Below are 20,146 nucleotides of genomic sequence, written 5' to 3' on the forward strand. Positions count from 1 at the left end.
AAGGGACGCCCCCTGCCGGCTCCGCCCCGGCACCGCACCGGGACAGCATCACCGGCACGGGGCGCACCGGGCGGGGTCGGCGTGTCCGGGACGGGAAGCAGCTGCGGCAGCCCGGGCAGCACGGAGGGACCGGCCGCGGGCTGCCGGGGTCGGGAGGGAGCAGAGGAACGGGAGCCCGGGTAGAGGCGGGCCCGGCACCAACGGGGACGGACAGCCGCCTCCGGCCCCGCAGAGCTGCTCGGGCGTTCCGTGCTGATGCGCACCGAGCCGGTCCTACCGGCGCGGTGGCAGGAGGGCCGGAGGTGTGTGGGAGCGGCCGAGCAGTGCCCGGGCCAGGGCCGGGCGGGTGCCCCGTGCCGGGCAGGGCCTCCGGTTATACCGAGCGGGCACGGCCGTCCGCAGCAAAGCCGCGGTGAGAACTGTGCGGTGCTCCCCGCGCAGCGCGGCTCCGGCACGGCGGGAGGGCAGGCCCCGGTGTCCCGGCTGGCCGCAGTGTCGGGGCAGCCTGCAGGGTCGGGACAGGCCAGGCCACAGTTCCCGCTCAGACCGCAGGACGGGGACAGCCCGAGGTGCCCGGTCACTGGCTGTGCCCGGTGAGGGGTGGTATCCGGCCGGTGGCGGTACCCGGCCACCGGCGGTGCCCAATCACTGGCGGTGCCGGGCCAGTGGCGGTGCCCGGTCCCTGGCGGTGCCCGGTCCCTGGCGGTGCGGGGTCACGGGCGTTGCCGGGCCGGTGGCGGTGCCCGGTCCCTGGCGTTGCCCGGTGCCTGGCGGTGCCCGGTCCCTGGCGGTGTCCGGTCCCTGGCGGTGTCCGGTCACCGGCGGTGCCCGGGCGGGGCGGGCGCGGCCCCGCGCGCTCCCCTGTCACCACAGCAACTGGCGGCGGCGGCGCAGCCAATGGGCGCGGCCCCCGGCGGGCCCGCGCGCGGCAGCGACAGCCAATGGGCGCGGTCCCCGGCGGGCAGCCCGCGGTCTCCGGGGCAACAGCGCCGCCGCCGCTGCCCCATTGGTGCCGCCCAGCGGAGGGGGCGGGGCCTGACCGGGAGGGGCGTGGCCCCGCCCGCGGCACCGGGGAGCCGCGTGTCCGCCTCGTGCGCCGCGCGTTCCCCGCCCGGCGCTCCCGTCACCGCCGGGCGCCGGCCCGCGGGAGACACCGCTGCAAGGGGTGGCGGGGACGTGTTCACCAAGGCGTCGGTGTTGCCACAACGCGTGGAACCGAGCGGTGCAAGCCGTAGTGAGCGGCCCGGGGACTGTTCCGGGCCGGGGTACTGCCCGGACGACCGGGAGCAGTGGGTGTCCCGGGAGCCCGATGGGCCGGCAGGGCAGGGTTCAAGCGCAGCATTCCGGGGTGATTCTCGGTGTTCCGGCCGGCCACACCCGTGCCCGGACTCCCGGCGAACCGCGAGGGGTGTGGGTGCTCCCGAGGGTGCGGGGTCAGGGTCACCGGGGACACCGGGGTGCCCAGACCGGGGGAGCAGCGGGTTACTGGCGGGAGCCGGAGCATCCTCGGGTGGGTGCCTGAGGGCACACAGAGCTACCGGCGTGCCGGGGTGCTTGTCTGAAGGAACCGGGTGTCACCGGGGGTTCCGTGCCGCTCGGCTCGGGGTACGGGGGGCTGCCGTGGGGGCGGTATCGGGGGATCGGTGTGCCGGTTAGCGGGGGGTAGCAGGGGTGCCGTGTCTCGCGGGGGAGTGCCGGGGTACCGGGGCGTGCCGGGTGGCCGGGCGGTACCGGGGTACCGGGGCGTGCCGGGCGGTACCGGGCGGTACCGGGGGTACCGGGCGGTACCGGGGTACCGGGGCGTACCGGGGCGTACCGGGCGGTACCGGGGTACCGGGGCGTGCCGCCCTGCCATTCTCTCCAGCAACCCCTCTCGGCGGGCTCCCATTGGCTGGGCGGGATCTGCCCCCCGGCCCGCGGCCAATGGGCGGCGGGGGGCGGGGCCCTCCATTGACAGGGCCGGCGCGGCGGTGTTTACCGGGGGCGGCGGGGGCGGGCCGCCCGTGTCTATAAGAGCGGCACCGGGGGGCGTGCGGCTCCCGGGCTGCCCGCACCGCCCCCGCGCACCCCCGACCCGCAGCTGGACCCGCCGCAACCACCCTGCACTACTCCCGACCGAAGCATCTGCCGGCTTAAGCGGGGAGGCATCACCGGGGCGGCGGGGAGCGGAGCAACCCCGGGGCGGAGCCCTCACGGCGTGCAGCATCCCCGAGCCGCTACAGAGCACCCCGGAACATCCTCGAGCCGGCGCCGAACATCTCCGTGTTGGTGTGGAGCATCCCCGAGACGGTACAGAGCATCCCGGAGCATCCTCAGACCGGTACCGAGCATCCTCGAGGTGCTACAGAGCATCCCCAGACCGGTACCGAGCGTCCTCGAGGTGCTACAGAGCATTCCGGAGCATCCTCGGACCGGTGCAGAACATTCCGGGACAGGACCGCTGCAGAGCATCTCCGAGCCGGAGAGCACCGGGCCATCCCGGGCCCCTTCCGGAGCATCTCCGCGGCCGCCGCCCCGGCGGAGCCGGCCCCGCCGTGCGCCCCCGGGCCCCGTCGCGGCCGCCTGCGCCCCGCCCCGCCGCCGCCCGCTCCGCACAATGGGGGCGGCGCGGCGCGGCGCGTAGCGGCGGGCGGGGAGGCGGCGGCGGGCAGGGAAGCGACGGCGGGAGGGGAGGAGGAAGAGGCGGAGGCGGCGGCGGGGTACCCGGCTCCGGGATGGTGCAGCGCGGCCCGCGGGGCCGGGGCGCGGAGGCTCGGCGGGAGCCCTGCGCCCCGCTGCCCGCCCGTGACACCGAGCCCGCGTGGTGCAAGACGCCGAGCGGGCACATCAAGCGGCCCATGAACGCCTTCATGGTGTGGTCCCAGCACGAGCGCCGCAAGATCATGGACCAGTGGCCCGACATGCACAACGCCGAGATCTCCAAGCGGCTGGGCCGGCGCTGGCAGCTCCTGCACGACTCCGAGAAGATCCCCTTTGTCAGGGAGGCCGAGCGCCTGCGCCTCAAGCACATGGCTGACTACCCCGACTACAAGTACCGGCCTCGGAAAAAGGGCAAGGTGGGCACCGGAGCAGCCCGCCCGCGGCTCCCAGTGAAGATCAAGCCCTCCGTGCTGGGCCGTGTCTCTGCCAGCCGCAGGCAGCCCGCCAAGCTGCCCACCGGCCCCGACACCCCGCAGGAGCCCGCAGCAGAGGTGCCCGCTGAGGACAGCCCTGTGGTGCCTGGCACGGCTGCCTGGCAGCCGGCACCCGACGGGGAGCACAGCCCCCAGGAGCCCCCTGCACCCCTGAGCCCCACCACACCCTGCCCGGAGCCAGGGAGGTCCCCAGAGAGCGGGTCCCCCTCTCCCATGTCGGCTGGGTCCCCTCCCTCTTCCTTCAGCTCCTCTGACGAAGAGCTGGAGGAGGAGCTGCTGGGGGTCATGCCCGGGCGGGCGCCTGCCAGTGCCACCTGTGGTGCCCTGGACTGGTCCGTCTTCGACAAGGACCACGACCTCTACCCGCGGGGAGGCTCCTCGCACTTCGAGTTCCCGGACTATTGCACGCCCGAGGTGACGGAGATGATAGCAGGGGACTGGCTCATGTCCAGCATCTCAGACTTGGTCTTTACCTACTGAGTCCCACGCTCTGCAGGTAACACTCATTTTTATTTTCACCCACAATCAGGTCATATCAAAAAACAACCCAGGAAAAAACAAACAAACAAATCGAAACCAGCTGTTTACATGCAGGAATCAGGTATTTTGCCTTGAAGCTGCTGGAAGGCAGAGCCCCTGCTCCCCCCACCCCCTGGCACACACCCATTCTCCATCCGTCTGTCTGTCCGGCTCTCGCCTCGTGCCCGCAGGACGCATGGCCGCCCGCCGCGGTTGTTTGCCCGTGAAATGCATCTCATCGGGGTTTCATTGTCACACCCGGCTGCTTTCCCCCACGGCCCCGGCGCTGACAGCCATGGCTGCTCCCGGCCGCTCCCATCTGTGCCAGCGCCGTGTGCCCTCCCGCTCTCCAGGAAGCAGGAGCATCCACGCCACCCCAGCTCTCGGTGCCCACCCCACCTTCCCCATCCCTTGGAGAATGGCTGATTCCGTTTGGTTTTTGACTGCATTGAACGCATGGCTTCAATTCTCTCCTCTTCCTCTTTGCAGCCCTTGGGGAGGGATGCCGAGCCATGCCAAGCTGCCCCTTCCCAGCTCCCTGCTTTGTGAGGGGTCCCTGCTTTGGGGGTTCAGTGTCCCACGGCAGTGTCTCCTTCCCGGTGGCGGGTGCTCCCCGCCACTCGCTTTGGGAAGAGTGAAGTTGCACGCACGTGACGAGCACGTGGGCGCGGGAGGCTGTGTTGTTTCTCTCGCCAGGCAGTTGTGCAGGGAAAGCTGTGCCACGGAGGGAGCCCCTGTCCAGAGTCACCCCAAAACTGTGCGGGGACCAGCCCTTCACTAAGCAGCCAGCCCTCATTTTAACCTTGGAGCCCGTGCCCTTGTGGGACCTGCTGAGGGCTGGCTGACCTTGGCCGGTGGAGCCGGGTGTCGCTGTGCCCAGCCGTGGCGTGTGGTGCTGCCGGGATGGCAGGGAGCAGCATGGAAGGGCAGGGTGGCAGCAAAGGGCAGCTGTGGGAAATCTGCCTTAGGCAACCACCCAAACTGGTCCAAGAGCAGCTGCAGCCAGCGCTGGTGGGCGTGTGGGCTGTGGGTGATGCTCTGGCACGGGGCTCCTCCACACAGCACCACGCTGGGCTCCACTGCCGGCCACGCCGAGAGCAGGGAGATGCTGGCAGGGAAGATGCTGCTGCAGCGGCTCCTCCAGCTGGGATTTTCTTTGCTTTTCCTAATGGCTCCTTCCTGCGACAGCCGCCTCCTCCCACTGCCGGGAGCACGTGGCTGCAGTGCTGGCTCGGCAGCTGCCGCAGGCTGTGCTTGGGGGGGCAGGGGCTGCGCTCTGGTACAGCTGTGCTGGGTGGGGACCCCACACATCCCCGGGGAAGTGGTCACGGCTTGGGCTGGCAGCGTCTGCGGGAGCTCTACTGGGCTCGGCAGCAACCGCTGCTTGAAGCGGCCCCTGCAGTCCCCCGTGACCCCGATTCCCCAGGGACTCTGGATTTGTGGGGGCCCCTCGGATCCTCCCCTGCCAGGGGGTGCTGGCAGCAGCAGAGCACCCGCTGCTTGGGGCTCTGCCTCCCTGTTTTGGGGCTGCCGGTCCCCCCAGTCACAGGCTACCCCGTGCCTGCCCCTTGCTGCAGGCTGGACTGAGCCGTGACCGGGGGAAGGACATCCCCCCTCCCACGTCCTGGCATCCCCTGAGGGTGCCTCGGAGTAGGTGCCTGGCCCTGCTGCTGGAGCTGCTGGTGGCCCTGGCTCAGCCGTGGGGATGGGCACTGCAGCGCAGGGAGAGGTGTGGCCCTTTGCAGGGATGCTCGATGTCCCCCAGCCCAGTCCCTGGGGACCCCTCGAGGCCCCCCGCGATGGTCAACCATCAGCAGTGTAGATGTGTCGGTGTGTAGCGGTAGCTGTGCGTGTGTGTTGGCATTAGCCACGGTGTTTCGGTAGCCCCGTGCGGGTGCCAGCCTGCGGAGCCAGGCGGGCATCACGCATCAGACACGTGTTCCCTGGGTAGAGCGCGTCCTCTTCTCCGCGTCCCCTCCCTCCCCGGCCGTCCCCCACCGCATCCAGTCCCGCCCCCAAAGGTGGAAAAGCCAAAAAGCGCCGGGCCAGCCGTGATCCTGGCAGCCTGCTCCCGCCTCACCGCCGCCTCGGGGGGACTTTGCCTTCCCAGCCCCTGGGCAGCCCCGCTCCAGGAGCATCTGAAGCCGTCTCCCACGTGTGAGCCGGGCTCGGGGTTCCCGGGGGGTCCGGCGGCCCCAGAGCTCTCTAACACACACACGGATCTCACCCAGCACCTCGGTGCCTTCTTGGGGTGCACAGCCACCCCATGCTGTGGCCAGGGCTTCTCAGGGAGGGCGCTGAGGCTGACAGTCACCTGCCCTCCATCCCTGTCCATGGGGAAGCCAAAGCCCCCGGTACCAGCAAGGCCTGAGGCCACACTGAGGGTCTCACATCTCACGTGTGCTTTGCTGACCCTGCAGCTCAGGGCTCAGCTTCCGTTCCTAGGGGGGACACGGGTCCCAGTGGTCCCCTACGTGCTGTGCATCACCCTTGAGCCAGGGTGATCCCTCCACAGACTGTCAGGCGAAATATTTCCTCAGGAGCAGGTTCTGGGTCAGTGCCAGAACCGGAGCCAGTGCCGGGGTCTCCTGCCCTGGCCGCAAGCACAACATCATCCGCTTTGTCCCCGTCCTCACCCCTGTCCCCCTCCTCGAGTCTCGCCGGGTGTGTTTGTCAGGGAGAACCGTCGTGGACAGTGGTGGATTTTCTGTGCCGTGTGGTTGTAGTGCTTAGAGACCCCCCCAGCGTGCGGCCCCCTCCCGCTGCGCCCCCGCTGCCCGGTGCTGGCTGGCATGCGTGTGCGAGCGTGTGTGCGTGCGCGTGCGACATCCCGTCATCACTCCAGACAAAGCGAATAATAATAATAATAATAATAGTAATAATAAATAATAAAAATAAACCAAACCTCTCTCAGGAAGCAGCTGCCCTGGCGGCGGCAGAGTGGGCCGGGGGTCCCCGGAGCTGGCGGGGCCCCGGCGCAGCCTGCGGACGGGCGCCAGCGCTCCGGGTCACCTTTGTAGTGTTGTGTTAGTGAAGGGTCCCTGTGTCTGTTATCTTGGAGAAACAGGATTTTAGCCGAGGGGCAGCGACGGCCCCATCTGGGTCCATCTTGGGGGTGTGACATGGCTGGCCCTTGCTCTGCAGAACCTCGGCTAACAATGATCCTGACTGTTGTGATTATGGAATAAAGTGTGTTGGTCTGCTCCTCGTGGCTCTGGCTCCTTCTGTGCTGCCTCACTCCTCCCAGGGGAATTTGGGGTACCCAGGGCTGTGGGAGGTCTCCAGGGAGATGAGGGATTCCCAATGGCCAGCATCCACCTCCCAGGTATATCAGTTCCCACACTGAGCCCCGGTTCCTATGGGCTCTCCTGCAGCGGGGGGGTTCACCCTCATCAATCAGTGTGGGCTGGGCGTCCCCGGGAGCAGTGTGAGCATGTGCATGTGTGTGCACGTATGTGCTGTGCGTATGCAGCCCCTCGCCCCGCCCGTGTGTGTGTGTGTGTGTGTGTGTGTGTGTGTGTGGGCAATCCCGGCGCCGCCCCCGACTCCGTTCAGCCGGGGGAGGGGACCGAGGGTGATCGGGGGGGGAAGTGGAGAGGGAGGGAACCGGGGGTGCTAATCCAGACCCACGGGGGCGGGGGGGGGCACGGGGTCACGCGCCACTTGCATCACACGCAGACCCCCGCCCCCAGTCTCACCGCAGCTGTTGCCACGGCAACAAGAGGAGCCCAGAGCATCCCCGGGTACCGCCAGCCCCTCCTGCTGCCCTGCCGCTGCTGGGGAGCGGGCTGTCCCCCAGGGAGGGAGAAGTGCAGGGGTTGCCCGTGCCACGGTGACCCCCCAAGTCTGCAGGCTGCACCCCCGGGACAGCCCCAGCACCGCCCGGGGCCGGGGCGGTACCACAGGGGCAGCAGTGTTCCAGTGTGATGTCACTGCAGCCCCCGGCAATGGGATTGTCTCTGTGCAGGGGCACTGCTGGGAGCAGAGGGGACCACGGGGCAGCCACAGCCAGAGCTGTGGCCATCACCACTGCCCCCATCACTTTGGTAAGGTCAGGGCCACACGGGCTCTTGTCTACTGTCCAACATGGCCCACACAGGTACATGCACACATTGCCACTGGCCTGCTTCTGAGTCACACGCAGCAGCGGCCTCTTGGCTTCCCTAAAGGTGCCACATATCTCCTGCCACCACTCTTCCTTCCTCCCTGCTGCTCAAAGGGTGCTCCTCCCAAAGGGATTCAAGCACTGTTTAGAAAATGGCTCCTGGAGAAGCCACAGGCAATTAAAAACAGCCAAGAGGGCTGCCAGCCTTGAGCCATCCAGACAAAACCGCTTCCAGCCTGGCCAAGGCGGCCACATCACCCCAGCTCAGCGGAGCGTGCCCTGGGAGTGGGCACCATGCCCTGGGAGTGGGCATTGTGCCCTGGGATTGGGCACCGTGCCCAGGATCTCCTCCTGCAGCCGGGCACCCGGCCTGGGGTGCAGGGCAGCTGGGAGGTCAGGCTATTTCCAGCCCCACGCTGCTGATGGGGGGACGCCCCAGAGCCAGCAGCACACACAAGGCCTGGCGCTGGCCCAGAGGGAGGCAGAGGATGGAGAGCAGTGACCGGGGCACGCACACGCCCTTTGGCTCTGCTCCTCTTCCCACGGGGCTGCTGGGTGTGAGGCCACACTGAGCTGGCCTGGCCTGGCAGGGAAGGTGCCAGTTCTGGGCCCCAGGGTGCCACAAGAGCAGATCGGGCAGCCCTGGTCTGCGGAGGGCAGGAAGTGTGTTTAGTAACTGTTTATTTTACAGTTTTAGGGCTTGTAGAAATCTGCATTTACAAGGGCTGTATAAGTCTTTGTACAGAGTAACTGAAGCACCCTGGTCTCCTCCCAGGCCCTCCTCCCCCCACTGGGGACAACACAAGAACTAAAGTGCATCATGGCTAGGGAATGGAGGGGCTGCAGGGGCTCCTCCTGGGGGGCTCCAGCCATCCCCTCCTTTAGTGTAATGTACAGAGCAGTCCTGGGCCCTCCAGCAGCAGTCCCAGGTCACCACACTCTCCTGCACCAATGGTTTCTAAAGTGCCAAGTGACCCAGCCTCCAGTCCTGCTCTGCTGCTCTGGGGGTGCCAAGGGGCCAGGAATGGGCTCTGCCTTCAGCCACACTGGGAGGAGCCCCCTGAGCAGCCCCAGGTCTCTCCAAGGCCACTGGCACCACTGAGGAGAGGAGGGAACAGGTCTTGCTGCCTGCCTGGACAAGGGCAGTTTCACTCACTCCACATTTCACCTGCAGAGGCTCTGCTTAGAGTTTCATGGGAACACAAGTCAGGAATGAGAACTGCCCACCTGCCCTCTGGCCAGAAAGGCACATCCCTTCCATGAACAATGGCCCATGGGGCAAACCAGAACACACCCAGGGCAGTTATGGACCAAGAAGGGTGGGAGATGCGGGTGCTGAGCTCTCCAGGGCATGAGTTTTCTTCTCTGTTCCAAAATCCCTCTAACCAACACCTCCTTTTCAGGTGTGCAGCCCCTGGGCATGGCACAGATGGCTTTGGGCACAACAGAGCAATGATGGGGCAGCGGGAGGGAGCTGTGAGGGACAGGTAAGGACACTTGAGGGAGATTTAGCAGCTTGGGGGAGAGGTAGAGGCAAAGAGTGTCTATTGGCTCTGTCTCAGTGGGACACTGAGTTGTCTAGAAGGATTTGCTGCTTAGCTTGGAGGGCAGGGAGTGCTGGGACTGCCAATGGAACTGGTGGGGAGATGGGAGCTATGCAGGGGTCAGGGTGGCCTTTCTGGGAAACCCCTTGTGGTATTTCCAGAGGTGATGCTGAAGCCTGATCAGCTCGTGGGGGAGGCTTTTGTCACATTTCCTAGTGCAACAACTTCTATCCTGTGCAAAGTGTTTCACAAGGTAGAAAAAGCCTTTCTCCATGTGGGCATGTAGAGGTGCACTTCCAGAGCTATTAAAGAAGTCTGCAATGGGTGTTTACAGTGCCACTAAGACTTGTGGTAGCATAACCTGGCACATGACAGTACACACCCTCGGCAGGGTGACTGCACTGGTGCTCACCTCACTGACCCCAGGTATGGCCACAGCACTGCCAGAGCAGCAGTGGCAGTGCCTGAGAGCTGAGGGGAGCTAAGCTCTGCTCCTGGCCCCTACAAACAGATCAGGCTGCAAAGATGAGGAAGCAAAAAGAGCCAGGGAGTGTTACACACTGAAGAGAAGCTCACAGCATTGTGCTGGCTGGGGTGTGGGAAAGGTTTGGCTCTGCTCAGAGGGTGTCCACGGGACAGGGAAGAGCTGGAGCACCAGCAAAGCTGAAGGCAGATCGTGGGGCACACTGGAGCAATGAAGAGCCAAAGGGATGCCCTGTTCCTCAGGAGTGCAATGCCCTCCACCCTCACAAACGCAAGCACCCAGAACAAACCCTGTTGGACACCCTCCTCCAGGCGAAGATCTGCTCTCACTCCCACTAGTTTTCCCCAATGGAGAACACAGGATCATTTGGGCACAGCCCACACACAGCTCTCCCTCTGTACAGTCACCTGAGCACAGCCTGAACAGCCAAATTTGTCCATACCTCTGGTTCCTCAGGAGACAGCAGGAGTGCCTGTCTGCCCACCCTGGCACAGGGAGAGCGGAACAAGGTGAGCATGGTGTGGGGAACCATCCTGCTGGGCTGGTTCCCTCAGTCTCTGTCACAAAGGCCAAAAGTGTTACAGAACGCAGTAAGAATAATAAATAATCTTCAGACAGGTCGTTTCTGGACATGTCCTTCATCACACATCAGCCTTTCCTGCTGGGGATGGATGCAGTGACAGCAAAGACCCTTCCTCCGGCTTCAGGGGAAAATCTGCAGCTGAAACTTGGGTGCCCACTCCAGCGCGCTCTTCACCATGGCCAGGGCAGCTGCTCCCAGTGCCACCGTCAGCCCCATCACTGCCAGCTTGACAAAGCGGTTGGTCCGGGGCTTTGTCAAGATGGATTTTGTCCTCTCGTCCCCTCGGAGCCGCTCCTCCCCTCGGAGCCGCTCTCTGAAGCGTTGCCTCAACACAGTGTCTGGTCTCTGCTGCACTGATGCCAACTCAAAGTCCTTAAAAGTGGAAGCTGCAGTTCTGCAAGAGAAGGAACAGGTCAAGGAGTGTCCCCTGCTCAGCCCTGGGACCAGGGAAGATCTCCCCAGGGAGGCAAGACCTGGCAAGGGGATGAGGGAACACACGGGCTGCCGGCACTCACCGCTCCGCCTGAGCTGCCTGAGCCGCCTCCTTGGCGAGCTCAGAAGGGGGGAACTGGACAAAAAGGTCCCCGGCCTTGCTGATCAGAGACTCGTAAGGAAGGTCCTGTGGGATCTGGGATAGGAGGTGGTGGACAGAGGCCATGTCACACTCACAGTCCAGAACTTCCTGCTCCCGGTGCAGCACGATCTGCAGAGGAGTGAGAGAAGGACAGACAAGGAAGTGGGGACAACTCCTTGGCAGATGCTGGCACTTGTTTCAGAGCCAGAAGAAAAAATCACTTTACTTCCGGCTGAAAGACCTTCTTCAAGAGGACACACTGCAGTGAAGCATTCACAGGGAAGAGAAATGCCAAACCCCTCTGAGACACTGAGGCCATGGGAAGCCTCTTTCAGGGTACTTAGGTCTGTCTGCTGAGCAGAGCCTGCTATTGGCAGGTCAGAGACGGGGGCAGAACCTCAGCAGGGTTTGACTTCATGACTTGCCCTCCGCTACAGGAGGATGGGCAGGATGGATGCACAGTGCAGGGCTGTCCCCAGCCAGCCAGGCATCCCAGTATGTGACCAGAAGCAGGACCAGCACATGAGAGGAAACAAAACCACTGTGTCATGCTGCCTCCACAGCACTGAACTGGTAAAGCCTGCACATTTGGACACCCTCAGGCTGCCCGGAGTTCCCCTGGATCCCACCTGCCCTTTACCATCACCAAGGATATCAGTGACCTCATCTGCAGAGCAGGGTACAGCTGAGGACAGCACCAGCACTGGGTGTGTCAGCCTCCCTCTGCAGCCCCATACTCCTACCACCTCAGAACAGCCCAGTTCATCCCTGACCATTCCATCAATACCTACCACAGCTGCAAAATAAATGGGCATCAGCGGGTGGCAAGCCAGGAAGAAGTCATATAATCGCACAACGTGCCGGAAGTCGGCCAAAACGTGGCCAAACCAGGTGATCAGCCAGCTGAGAGCAAAGATGGTTCCCACCTCCGCACTACACAGAGAAAGAGCCATTAGGTCAGCCTGGAAACAGGGATGAAATGCTCCCAAGCCAGCCCTGTGCTGCACAGCCATGCCTGGGGAGATGGAGCTGGCTGTGGGTGGAGCACTGAACCCCACCAGGGCAGGAACTGCACCTCTGACAGAAAAAACTGTTTATCCCCTGTGCCACCCCCTGTGGCAAAGTGCTCCACTACTTGGGTCACATCCAGTGGGGGCCACAGCAGAGGCTCTGCTTTCAGGAGACCTGAATGTGTCATGTATCATGGCTCTGTCTGGCTTGCTGGCCTGAGGGCAACTGAAGTCCTGCAGCACAGACTGATGTTTGGGTTCCTTCCTACCCTGAGGGATTACTAATTCTGGGAGTTTGCAGTCAGGGTTGGTACCCAAAGGCATTTTGGCTGTGAAAAAAACCCACACACCTGGCCAAAACAGGGCTCTGAACTGACTCTTCCCATTCACCTTCCTGCTTCTGATTTGATCTGCCCAGACATACCTGTGTACCCCTAATGCAAAACCTGGTAATCATCCCCAGAACTAACAACAAACTACAGCAAGGTCCCACCAGCCACACAAGTGGTCACGTGAAGCAGTTGTAGCATTTGTACAACACTGTCCCCAAATCCCCAGCCCTACCAATAGAGACTGCACCCAAATGGGCTGAAGATGGCACCACGTAAAACCTCTCCAGAGAGGCATCACAGGTTTGAGCCCGCTCATAAAATGAGTGCCACATGCCTTTGGGGTGTCACCATCAGCTGTGGGACAGCAGTTGACTCCCTGAGGAAGCCACTGCGGTACTGGGGATGTGTGGGTGAAAATGGCCCTGTGAACAGTAACCTGAGACAGGCAGGGGAGAGCCAGGAGGCTCTAAGGGAACATTTGCATACCTCTGCAGGAAGTCATGCACCTCAGGGTTCACCTGGTCTATGATGGGCATCAGGTAATTTAAAATGTGCTTGGTATTATCCATCGTTTGGTCCATAAAATCCCTGAGGAAAGATTTAAAAGAAGCTTTGTCAAGCAACAACATCAGTGAGCTCTCCCTCCAGGGAGGCAGCAGAGGGTGAAGTGCATGCAATGAACAGCCTTGCTGGCAGGATGGCCCCAACCCCAAGGAATTCTGTCCCTTTGGAGCAGCCTCCTTCCAGCCAGTCTGGGACACCCAGGGCTGACCTGCACACAGAACCCAGGCCCAGACCATCACGCTGCTGTCAGCTGACACTTCTTATTTTGCTGCAGTGCACACAAGAACTGTAAAGACTTTCCAGGACCCAAAATCTGACTCCTGCCTGGGAGAGGAGAGATAATCCCTCCAAACTACTCTCTCCAGCTGGAAGCTTGCTCTTATTTCACTGCACAAACAGGAAAGACTCTTCCTGTGGGGTACAGGACACTGCTGCCCAGAGCTATGCAAGGACAAGTGGGAGACAGGAGCTGAGCCAGCCCGCAGGATGTGGAGAGGCCCTGACAGCCACACAACCATGGATAACACATGTGTGTTGGCTTTTCCTACTGCAAGAGATGCTACAAATTAACTGACAGCCTTCAATTATCCCTTCCCCAGGGCACAGCTCCCTGCAAAGCCACGTGCTGTTGTGTGGTCAGGCTGCTCTCAATTACCCTCTGGGCACAGGCATGACAGGCAGCTGCTTTAACCCAAGGCTCTGCCTTCCCAGCTCCCCTTCCAGGCCAGCTCTGCCTGCACAGGTGTTCCCACAGCCTGAGGACATGCAGTTGGCTCCTCTCCTCCCACTGAGTACCTGAGATGATGTGTTGAGAGCTTCTCCACCAGTGCTGTGGCCAGCCTGTCCCCCACCACCAGGAGGAAGGTGACCACGATGTCATGGTACCCCTGGTAGTAGTGCAGCTGGGGGTTGCGCTTGAGGACGTGCAGGATGATATCGATGAGCTCCTCCTGCAATCCTTCCCTCTGGTCATCTGGCATCCCTGTGGGAACAGCAGAGGTGGCACAGCTGTGTCACCTACCAGTGCCTGCTGTGGGAGCAAGGGCGACTGTGGTGTGCAAGGAGAGCACCTGTGCATTTATGAACCCGCCCGATCCCAAGGGATGTGGTGCATAAGGGGAGGGTGGTAAAACTGGCAGAAAAAACTATCCAAAGCCCTAATGCTGTCTCCCAAAACTCTGCAGGGGAATCTGGCCAGTTGCTGATAGGTTTAATCTTTAGATCTGCAGAACTCTTATCTGCAAGGAAGCCACTGTGGAGGACGGGAGCTGGGTTTATAGATGTTTGCACAGTGCTGCTGGGAAGAGAGAATTGCTCTACACATCCAGTACAGATGAGGATGTTTTAGTAATTTTTAATTTCCCAGGAGTTCTAGAAAAAAATTAAACAGGACCCATTTTCACAGAAACTATGCCAACTGCATCAGACTGCGAGGCCTCCACCAGCACAACTTTCTATCAGTCCCCTGCTAACAACATGTGTTTAGGGACAGGATGTCACAGGGAAAACATTGTTCCTGCCTTGCACAGCTGCAGCCAGTTTCTGGCAGCCCTTGTCAACAGATAAAACACCCAAAGGCCAAGCAGAGAGTCCCAGTGGAGATCCTGCAATGACAAAGTTCTCCTTTTCCTCTGCTTCACTAATGCGGCTAAAAATAGGCAGGAGGCTGCCATTCAAGGGCAAAAAAATCCGTAGGAGCAGAGCCTCCAGGAACCAGGCCTGCACACAGCACCCATGCCTGCAAGAATCAGAGTGAATCAAGTGTTTATACAAAATAAAAGTGGCAGAAGGGGGAGGCAGATTCTGGCCAGAAATAACGACTGCTCTGCACAGAGAGCTGCTGGATTTAGCATTTTATAAATAACACAAGGCACCAGCCTCCCATCAGAACTAAACAACTGCAAAACCATTTTGCTTCTAAATGTTTTAAGTTCTGTTAAATTTGGTGCAAGAACATGATTTTGAAACCGTTTTATACCAGAGGTTGTGGGTTGTTCTAAGCACAGACAAACACGTTTTCCCTGCCCCTGAGCTAGACCATGGACTAAAATAAACTGAAGCAAATGGTGTGTTTCTCAAGCTTTCCATCTGTCCTAATCTCAACAGGTCATGGTGCACAAGATCCATGCAGGATCCGTCCTCTCTCTGCTGCAACTGTCTGCCAGTAGCAGCCTCCTGGCAGAGGGGCACAGTGGGGCAGGGGAAGTGGAACGTTGGAAAAGCCACATCAGAAACCATCTGTGCAGAGACAGCTGGAGGAAACTGACGGCTGCAGAAGGGCTTCACTGCAAGAAGCAGCTGCTGGGAGCTCACATGGAAGAAGTTTTATATAAGTCAGGCCCTTAGAGTAATAACGGAATGCCACCTTCTGCAGCCTTCTGGGAGGTGTGAGCCAGGAGGAGCCCCATGGCATTGCTCTTGTCCCTGCAGAGTGGGAAGAGCAGAAGCCCCTCACCTGGTGGGAAGCGGCGCAGGGATCGCCGCACATCCAGTAACACCTGCTGGTAATCCTTATTGTCCTCTCGCAGCTCCTTCCTTGCTGAGAAAAAGAGCAACAGGATTAACATGAAGCACTGCAATGGTGGGAAGAGAGTGAGGTGAGGGAGCTGGGAAGATCCCTGCTGAATGTGGACATGAAGCTGCACACATCGCCTACTCCACTGTATATCCCTTTTCATGTCACACTTCAGTCCTGTCCCTGCACTTTCACTGCCACACACTCTGACACTAACAGCAAATGAGACAATTATTTCTTTAGAAAACACATGTTAAAATGCTTAAACTGACAGCAGCACTCCCAGCACTCCTAGAAACATCTCTGCTACACAGTTTTGCTGTGCAATTCAAAGTGTACTCAGCAGCAGCACTGGAGGAGTGCAGTGGAGACCATAAAGATTCATTTATAAAATAGAAACAATTCAGAGGAAAATCTCACCCAGGGTTAGCTAAGACAGTTAAAGAAACAGAAAAGTACAGTGAGCCAGCAAATTCCTTCTATGCCATCATGTAAAGTTAAACCTTGTCTTGCAGCAGCTCTGGCCACTTCACATCACCCTAATGCCACCTGGCTCTGGACTGAGGTGGGGGATGCACATTTCCAAACCATCACAGAATCAGGAACAACAACAAAATCTGTCTGGGGGGGACTCTAAAGCTACAAGACCTAGAGCTCCTGCATTGCTAAGGTTTCAAGACCATGTGGATACTTCACCAGGAAGGTTGTTGTCCCTGTGCCTGTTCTGACCAAAAAAACTCATGAGCTTCACACAACAAACTGCTGCCTGGGAGAGACACATCGGGAGAATTTTGGCCACACCAGGGCTCAGCACAGCCACCTCTTCATGGGAGCAAAACAAATCAATCTGATTCTTTCTACTGCAGGTGAACTTACATATGTCAGCTAATGCTCAGAGCCACGCTGACTGCATCCACAATGAACTGATTCCATGACTATCACTAAAGAAAACAACAAATGTTGTTTTTAGAAGTCATGTACTGTTTACATACAACACAGTATTGGTGCTGTAGTGAATCCCCTTTGTACACGAGCTTAGTGGGAAATACAACACACAGAGGGAAAAGGCAGGTCAGAAAGCACGTCCCTCCTCTAGGGACAAAGTTCACTGAGCCGTCCCTCCCAAGCAGCCAAGCCCAGGCTGTTGCACACCTGGAAGAGGGGGCAGGTCGTCTGTGTTGACGCTGAGCAGCTTTGGCCACACTTTGCAGCGGATCTCGTCCGTGAGCAGCCCGCCCTTGCTGATCGCCATCCGCCTCAGCGCTGCCACGTCGATGGGGTCGCTGTTCAGAGCCCGGTAAATCTCTGCCACTTTCCTCTTCTTCTTAACATCAAAGTCTGCAAAAGGTCACACAGACATGAGCTGGCAGGCAGTGACAGCACACAGTGGGGGCTAGCAATAGCCACTCACAGTGGTGTCACACACACACACACACAGGGGAGATGACACAGGACGGTCACCACACTGTCAGGACAGGGATGACGCTGGTGGGGACCCCTCCAGCTAAGTGTCCCCATTTCTGCAGGCTCAGCATTGGGGGCACCTCAAAGGGCACTCTCACTACTTCCCTATCCTGGGGGTCCCACTGTGGGGGGCAAATGCTGCTCCTCCTGACACCAGAGCCACCACCAGTGCCCAGACAGAGCCCCTGGCTCCTGTCCTTCCCAACGGCGCACGGCTCCAGCCCTGCAAAGCCACCCTGAAACTCTTTGCTCTCTGATGCAACTACCAGCTCAGATGTCAAGCGTTTCCTAAGACCAGGACTTAGGAAAGTGTTCAAAAAAAGGTTAGGAAAGTGTTCCCAAAACTGTGTTCCTACCGACTCCCAGGTGCAGCCGTCCTAGGAAGAAGCCTGAGTATTTCCACTGACAGCAACAGACACAAGAAAGGACATAATTATACCAGAGTTAAAGAATCATAAGCACATAGACTTGTCCTACAACAAACACAAACCTGCCAGCCATCAGTACACACACAGCTCAGCCAGTAGGAAATAATTCCCAGTGTTTTGAGGAGCACAGGAACTCGGGGCAGGGAGGGAAGGGGTAACACACAAAGCACACAGTGCTCGGGTTAGACACACTTACAGGACACCAGAGTGCTTCCCAGGCAGCGGAGAAGGGACACTACTTCACACCACATGGTGGAATTTGTCACCGCTGCCTCATGTGAGGAAAGAGAGAAGCAGCCGAGAGCCACTCGATATCCCACACTGGAGGAGTTCCCAGTAAGGAGGCTTTGCTGAGCAGCTGTGGGACTGGAGTGCAGGATGAGGCCACAAACACTGCCTTTCCCTAAAGGCTTTTCCCATAGATGCAACAACTCCTGGGATCCGAACAGGATTCGCTCTATAAGGGACGTGTCCAAATAGGATTTGGGGTGGGAGGAATGAGAAGGATTTCGATGGAGAAACAGCTGTTTCCCAAGGCCTGCCCTCCCGGAAGAGGCAGGGGAGCTGGTTCCTCTGCCCACGTGGCACCTCAGCCACTGCCCCGGCCCGTCCCTGCCAGCTCCGGCTGGAAGTGCAGCTCTCAGCGAGCTCTGAAGGGAACCAGCGGGTCGGCAGGCTGCTCACACACACGGACGCTAAGTAGGTCGAGCAGTAGATGCTGTTCCTTCTCAAAGACCCTTTTAAAACACTTCTTGGATCAAAACAAGCTGTAACAGCCTACGACAGAGCTCCACCTCCCTGCGAATTCCAAGGTCCTGGGAACATTAAATGTCCTATCGCTCACACAGTGACTACAGTTTCTTTTATTTCCTTTCCGGCCCCTTGTGCAAGCAGAGTTATTTGCACAACAGGAGCCAGCTCTGCTGAGCCGGTTCCCTATTCCCAGCCAGTTCCCTACCCCCAGCTGCTCCTGATCCTGCCACTCGCACTCCTGGGCTGTCACATACCGATGCCTCGGGAAGGAGGAGACAAAGCCTACGGGAGGAAGAACTGTTCACACACAAAGAACTTGAGGAGTAGTGGGAAGGAAGAAGCACACCTTGCGGGCTCCTCCTCTCAAACTTACTAATAAAGACCGCAATATTTACACTTTTCAAACACACAAGGGACAATAGCTGCGAGTATTACCAAAACCAGCGCGCTGCAAAAAATGTTTTATGCAACCACGAGACACTAACTCGCGGGTTCACCCTAGGAAAAGCAGACACAAACGCAAGGTGAGGGCGGTGTAAAACCCAGACGAGTCCGTCGGTGTTTCTGCACCGCTGCAGGCACCGGGCACACGGCCTCGCCACGTCTGGCCGCCAAGCCCTCGGCCACTGCCGGGGACCGCCCTCGGGCATCAACCGCGCCGCGGCCGCACAGCCGCAGGGCGGGCCGGACCCTCGGCTCGGTGCCGGGACCCCCGGGACCCCCGGCCGCTCCCGCCGGGGCGGCTCCGAGCCAGCGCCGGCCCCGCCCCGCCGCCAGGGGGCGCCGCCGCGCCCGCAGGGGGCGCTCCAGCCCCCGCCCCCTCAGCGGAACCACCGCCCCCCGCCCGCCGGGCCCGGCCCAGCCCGTACCGTGGCCGCCGACGCCGTTGCGCGGCGGGCTCTGCCGGCCCATGTTCCCGAGCGCTGCGGCGCATTCCGGGCCGGACACCGGACCGGACCGGGCCGGGGCTCCGCGCTCCCCGCGCCGTCCGGTCCCGTCCCGCCCCCGCCCGCTCCCCCCGCCCCCCGCCCGCCGGCGCGCGGGCGGGACGTCACGGCGCCGCAGTGCGCAGGCGCGGCGCCCCCAGGCGGGTCACACGGGCGGAGGCAGCCGCGCATGCGCGAGCGGGGGCGCGCGGCCTGGACGCGCCCCTCAGAGGCTGTGTAAAACAGCAAAAACCAACAAAAACCAAACCCGAACCCCCCGGTGACCGCCGGACAAGGCAGTCCCAGCGCTGCCGGGGCCGTGACGCACCCACAGCGGTGCTGCCGCCGTGCAAAAAACCCCGTAAACCCTCCAAAGCCCCCCGCCAGCGCTGGCAGAAGAGCCCACACCTCTGTGAGGGCTCAAGGGCACGAAGCTCCTTCCGGGCACAGCGCTCCGTGCATCCCTGTGCAGGGCTCACAGGCACTGGGGCCATCCAGCACTGCCCGTTTCCTCTTCCGTTCTCATCCTTATGCAAACCTCCCTCGCTTGGAATAACGAAAGAAGTGGGTAAAATGTCCTGCATAGCTCAGAACCAGTGCAAACAAGCTGTATTTTGTCATACTGGGTGCTTTTACGGTACAGCACATTGAGGTAACAGTCAACACAGTCCAACTTTCACATCACTTTAGGATATAAAAGATTAAGTACAATGGATTTCCACTGGATGAAGGCATGGAGGAGAAAGCTATCCTGGTGTAGGTGAAGAACCTCATCCACCTGCCGGCGCTCCTCACAGAAAGGGGCAGTGTTCCATGTCCCACGAATCAGTTTAATCCAGCCCGCCTGCCCCATCCTAAAATTAATTAGCAACGTGGAAGCACATGTCTGTCCTCTCCACAGAGCAGAGGAGGGATGGGGGCCCGGGACAAGCAGGAGCTGCAGGCCACAGCGTCAGCAGCCACTGAGGAACGCAAACATCGCTCACTGTCCACGGAACAACGGCTGCAATGGCTCTGGGATGAGGGCACTGAAAGGGACAGGGGCCACTGTGCCTGCAGCCACGCCAGCTCAGCCAGCCTAGCATGAGGTGACTGAGAACGAGTCACAGAAATCCAGTGAGTTGCAACAGGCAAACAACTAGTAATTGGTTCATCATCTCGATTCCCCACCATCATGGCTGAGACAGAAGAGGAGGGGTTTTTGTTATGGC

General features: G+C 60.5%; 2 protein-coding genes across 3 annotated transcripts; one reads left to right on the forward strand and one right to left on the reverse strand.

The window, feature by feature from the left end:
- The first annotated feature begins 1,859 nt into the window (after window positions 1-1,859).
- On the forward strand, window positions 1,860-6,858 carry SOX12 (SRY-box transcription factor 12). Its single transcript, XM_064391937.1, has one exon. It carries the CDS (start codon window positions 2,715-2,717, stop codon window positions 3,612-3,614), a length of 900 nt encoding a protein of 299 aa, XP_064248007.1. The 5' UTR covers window positions 1,860-2,714; the 3' UTR covers window positions 3,615-6,858.
- A 1,564-nt stretch (window positions 6,859-8,422) lies between these two features.
- Window positions 8,423-19,030, reverse strand: TBC1D20 (TBC1 domain family member 20). 2 transcript variants are annotated; one of them, XM_064391936.1, is made up of 8 exons: window positions 18,879-19,030; window positions 16,517-16,702; window positions 15,305-15,388; window positions 13,645-13,831; window positions 12,772-12,873; window positions 11,735-11,876; window positions 10,885-11,072; window positions 8,423-10,763 (listed from the first exon to the last, which is right to left on the reverse strand). In XM_064391936.1, the coding sequence occupies exons 1-8, from the start codon at window positions 18,919-18,921 to the stop codon at window positions 10,490-10,492; spliced, it is 1,206 nt and encodes a 401-aa protein (XP_064248006.1). In that variant the 5' UTR covers window positions 18,922-19,030; the 3' UTR covers window positions 8,423-10,489. The 2 variants fall into 2 exon arrangements, with proteins under 2 accessions (XP_064248006.1, XP_064248005.1); XM_064391935.1 differs by lacking the exon at window positions 18,879-19,030 and adding an exon at window positions 17,453-18,409.
- Window positions 19,031-20,146: the final 1,116 nt, after the last annotated feature.

This window comes from Passer domesticus, chromosome 16 (assembly GCF_036417665.1).
Source record: "Passer domesticus isolate bPasDom1 chromosome 16, bPasDom1.hap1, whole genome shotgun sequence".
In the NCBI taxonomy this organism is placed as follows: Eukaryota; Metazoa; Chordata; class Aves; order Passeriformes; family Passeridae; genus Passer; species Passer domesticus.

Coding starts and splice junctions, on each gene's coding strand:
- SOX12 (XM_064391937.1), top strand. CDS start 2,715: ATGGTGCAGCGCGGCCCGCGGGGCCGGGGCGCGGAGGCTCGGCGGGAG.
- TBC1D20 (XM_064391935.1), bottom strand. CDS start 17,507: ATGTGGTGTGAAGTAGTGTCCCTTCTCCGCTGCCTGGGAAGCACTCTG. Junction 12,874..13,644: donor CTCTCAACACATCATCTCAG/GTACTCAGTGGG, acceptor ATCTTTCCTCAG/GGATTTTATGGACCAAACGA. Junction 10,764..10,884: donor CAGGCAGCTCAGGCGGAGCG/GTGAGTGCCGGC, acceptor CTTCTCTTGCAG/AACTGCAGCTTCCACTTTTA.